The following is a 4,172-nucleotide window of genomic DNA, read 5'->3' on the forward strand; positions in this document are numbered from 1 at the left end:
GGTTCCCATTCTGATACTTGAAAAAGTTGTTAATTGCTAAATAATGTGCTAGTAACATTGTCTATAAGACTATTTTTTTTATTTTTTTATGTAACATAAATCGTTTACATTTTCTACTTATTAATAAGGACATTCTATATTAGGAAATACATACGGAGTCAACCAAAAGAATGTCAGAAGGGATACCGACGAAGCATATTCATCCGGACACGGTGGCTGGAATAGATATTACAGTTATTGTTATCAGCATGAAAGGTATGACTTAATTTTGTGGAGATTTGTCAAATTTTCAGAAACAATTTTTTCAATTGTGTATCTTCAGATTATGTATCTCAATAATTAAAAAACTATATCATCGGTGTACACTTAAAAAAAACTAGCTGCCGGTGGTAAATAACGGTAAATTACGTGTTTAAATGCATTTAATTATTTTACAACAATGGCGAAGCAAATAATGAGCCCCTGTCGCCTATATGAAATATTGGTGCGCTACCACTACGCCGTATAAGCAGATTATTGTTTAATACAGAATTGTATTTACTCACGCCATCTTCTCCAACTTCTTGGTAAAGCTGTCCCAAACGGCAGTCAGCGAAACAATGGAGGATGAGTTGTATAAAAAGGGCCGCCATGTAGACGTAATGTAGGATGCTACTCGTGAAATCCGACTTCAACGGTAATGTACAATCAATCAAAATAACTTAATTATTAAAACTGTAAACCATCATTATGAAATGGTTCCCTTTCCTTGTGGATGTTATAGTTTTACATTTCCTCGTTAGTTTTGTTATCAATAAATATTAGAACAAAAGATTTTTTTAAAGAAATCTGATTCATATATTAGTATTCCTTTGAACTTTTTTACAATTTCCTGGTAATGACCATTTATTCAGATAGGAACAGTTGGTGCCAAATTAACATTATGGCAGAATTATTTTATTTCGCAAAGTCAGTTTTCGTAAACGTGTCCTATAAATGTATTTTCAGACGTAGTAGTACATAACTTACCTGATAGGATATGGCGGATTGAAGTGGTATTATTCCGCAAACAAATAAAAGTGTCCAATAGAAAAACAATACCCCAGAACTTACGACCCCGGAACGCCTGGCGTACTGTATATATAGGGCTACTGTAGCCTGGAATGGTCAGAAATACAACGAGACATGAGATTGAAACCGCCGTTCTAATTTGAAAATAGATAAAATGCGAAAAAAAATAACACACTAGATATATAGTTTTACATAAACATAGGACACAGAAAAGAAGAAGGTAAGGTATCAATGTTCATGATACAACACGTATATATGTTTTACTGATTTCACTATATATGATACATTCGGAATCACAAACTGGGTAACTAACAAGAACACTACATACTAGTGATACTGTCCGGAGTGCTATCCCTAGGTAGAATGATGTTGGGGGATTATCAATCGCTGGTGACGTCATCATAAAGTCCGAGGTAAAATTTGTGGACGTGGCCATCTCTTGCCATCCTTCCTTCTCTACTGCCCATATCTGTAGTAGCGTCAGTGCCATTGAAACGATACATCCTACCTGGAATTCGAAACCATTCATTTAACAAATGATTCAAACATTACTACCTTTACATATATGGACTGTTTGAATTAATAAAAAAAAGGAATGATGCAGACATGATTAATTTGATACTGACATACTAAAACGGAAAGAAAAATTAATAGTTTTTATTTATAGTAGATTGTTATGTATCATTGTATGTAATATGACGGTAAGATATCCTTAGTTGTGATTAGATATTATCTTATTTGAGTTATCTCCCCTGTGTAAAAGTTAACATAAGTTCCATAAGTTTACAGTGTGAACAGCGCATCCATGTTTTCACAAATTAGATTTACTGAAAGTTTTATTTCAATTTCTAATCTCTTCATCTGACAATGCTGATATGGGTCATACCAATCCACGTGCGTTATAAAGCGTACATAAATAAAATGAAGGAATTATTAAAATGAGTTAATTCATTAAGGATATTGATGCATATAGTCAAAAAGAAGCAGCATTGTATGTTATTTTGATAAAAAAAAATCATCAACATTTATCTAATCAATTGTTTGAATTGCGGTTTAATAAATGTCCGGTAAAATACAAACATAATCAAATTGATTTATTTCAATAACGATGTTTAGTCTACATACCGTCTTGGTAATACTAAATGCCGTCAGAGGTAAACATAACGTCTTCGAGCGGAACCGAAGACAAACAGTGTATATCGGAAGTGTAACGGCCAGCCAGGCAAAGGGAACCCACTCTAGTACTGTTGTTTGAAAGCAGGAAGTAAACTTTGGGGACGCTGACGTCAGCACTTCATTTGTCTGGAACAACAAATACTATTGTTAAACTCCGTTATAAATAATAATTTTTCAGATGAACACGTCACGCGCACAATTCCATAATCCTTGTCTGTCAAACTCCTGGGATAAGTTCAAGGGTCAATATTAGTTTATCTCCATATTGTCCATGTTTTATCGGTTTTGAACTAGATTTCCGTCGTTATTATTTCTGTTTTCTCTGGGTCCTTTTTCTGTATATACATATATAAATACACTTCATATGTATTTCAAGTGCATATCGAAGAGGACTACCGATGCATAATGAAAACAAATCCGTAGAAGTAACAAACAAAAACTGTATTCAAAAAGTTTAAAATAAATGCATAAAACAAACAAATGGCGCTTCATTAGTGTATTCTGGCTTACAATAAGGAAGAAAGTATTGCTTAGTTTTCTTCTTGTTCTTTTATTCATTAATATATCATACATTATGTTTCAATTTGTTTAATGCAGTAGAGACAGCCAATTAATTGCGTCGGATTTAGTTTTTTATTTCTGAACCTCCCTATTAAAACACGACAAGGTGCGGGAATACATCCTCATATACACATTCATAAAACATAATACAACATATACCTAGATTATCTATGCGACCCGAAGCGTTCCTACCATGCACTAAAACAGTTTATAATATAATGTAAATTTGATAGTACACAATGTATATATTTTTAAGTATATACAAATTTTGTCTTTATCTAGGTGAACTATTTCATCATCACATTAAACATGTAGAAGGAAAATATTTTCACTCATTGTGCAATGTTAGAAAGCGAGCGTGTACAGTAATAAATTAAGAAGTCATCGGTATACAGTAATGTCGTCTTGTATTGCTGTAATTCTAGTGTGGTGAAATTAAAATCATTTTTACAACACCAACTCATTCTTTATCAACTAATGAAAATCCAGATGGTAATTATCGCTACGTTACATGAACATCTAACAACATCCCATAAGGGGTCACGTCGAGTGGCCTTTTGGATTAGCCAATCAAATGACTACTTCCAGAATCTTGGAAGTGAATTTTATATGTCCGAATTGGCATGACTCGTGTACATAGCTTGCATAATCTATCAATTTGTTTCAAGTCATTTCGTCCCAGATAGCATATATACAGGCTATACCGAAATGGTTTTCTTCAGATTGATGCTGTGACGAAATGATTTGCTTCGATTACATCGACAAATTGACAATTCGCCCTTAAAGTGAAATACACACATCTCAAAGGTCATCAGAACGTGACCCGTTAAAGGATGTCGTTAGATGTTCATGTAACGTAGTGAGAATGAGCATCTAGATTTTAATTAGATTGACTCTTCATTATCTTTATCTTTATCAATTGTCATTGCCTTCAAATATCAAGTTAGCAGCATAACATAGCATTACCTTGTCAAAGAAAGATTAATGAAACAATTTTCTGTTCCGATATCAAAACATGCATATGTCATCAGTTTCTAAAATGGGTACTTACCCAAAATGGTGAATTGCCGCAAATATTTTCAAATAGAAAGTTTTCTGATTTGGAAGTATCTTCTGCCATCTTTAAGGTTTATATGTCTCTGCATGAGTGAAAATACAATGTATTTGATAAAGTACGCTGTGATTGTAAAGCTGCATGTATGTACACTTCGTCAATGCAAACTTATTATTACCAGTGTTCCGTTTAAGTAGGCATATAAAATATTCGTGACATGACCTCCTTATCACTTGACCACACTGTGAGGGGCTGGGGATGATAAAATTTATTCAATGTAACGATCATTTATGAATATGTTTAATTAAATGTCCATTTAACTATCAATAGG

The 4,172-nt window shown here is 33.3% G+C and overlaps 1 protein-coding gene across 1 annotated transcript in view; it reads right to left on the bottom strand.

The window, feature by feature from the left end:
- The window catches only part of LOC117315283 (multidrug resistance-associated protein 1-like), a 30,350-nt gene extending 26,355 nt beyond the window's left edge, over nucleotides 1-3,995 (bottom strand). The window contains exons 1-6 of the mRNA XM_033869431.1: nucleotides 3,839-3,995; nucleotides 2,176-2,352; nucleotides 1,379-1,558; nucleotides 1,009-1,137; nucleotides 546-668; nucleotides 155-216 (exon numbers count right to left, since the gene is read on the bottom strand). Of these exons, the coding sequence (XP_033725322.1) occupies nucleotides 155-216; nucleotides 546-668; nucleotides 1,009-1,137; nucleotides 1,379-1,558; nucleotides 2,176-2,352; nucleotides 3,839-3,907 (740 nt within the window). The 5' untranslated portion in view covers nucleotides 3,908-3,995. The remainder of the gene's footprint in view (nucleotides 1-154; nucleotides 217-545; nucleotides 669-1,008; nucleotides 1,138-1,378; nucleotides 1,559-2,175; nucleotides 2,353-3,838) is intronic.
- Nucleotides 3,996-4,172: the final 177 nt, after the last annotated feature.

This window comes from Pecten maximus, chromosome 17, assembly GCF_902652985.1.
Source record: "Pecten maximus chromosome 17, xPecMax1.1, whole genome shotgun sequence".
NCBI lineage: Eukaryota > Metazoa > Mollusca > Bivalvia > Pectinida > Pectinidae > Pecten > Pecten maximus.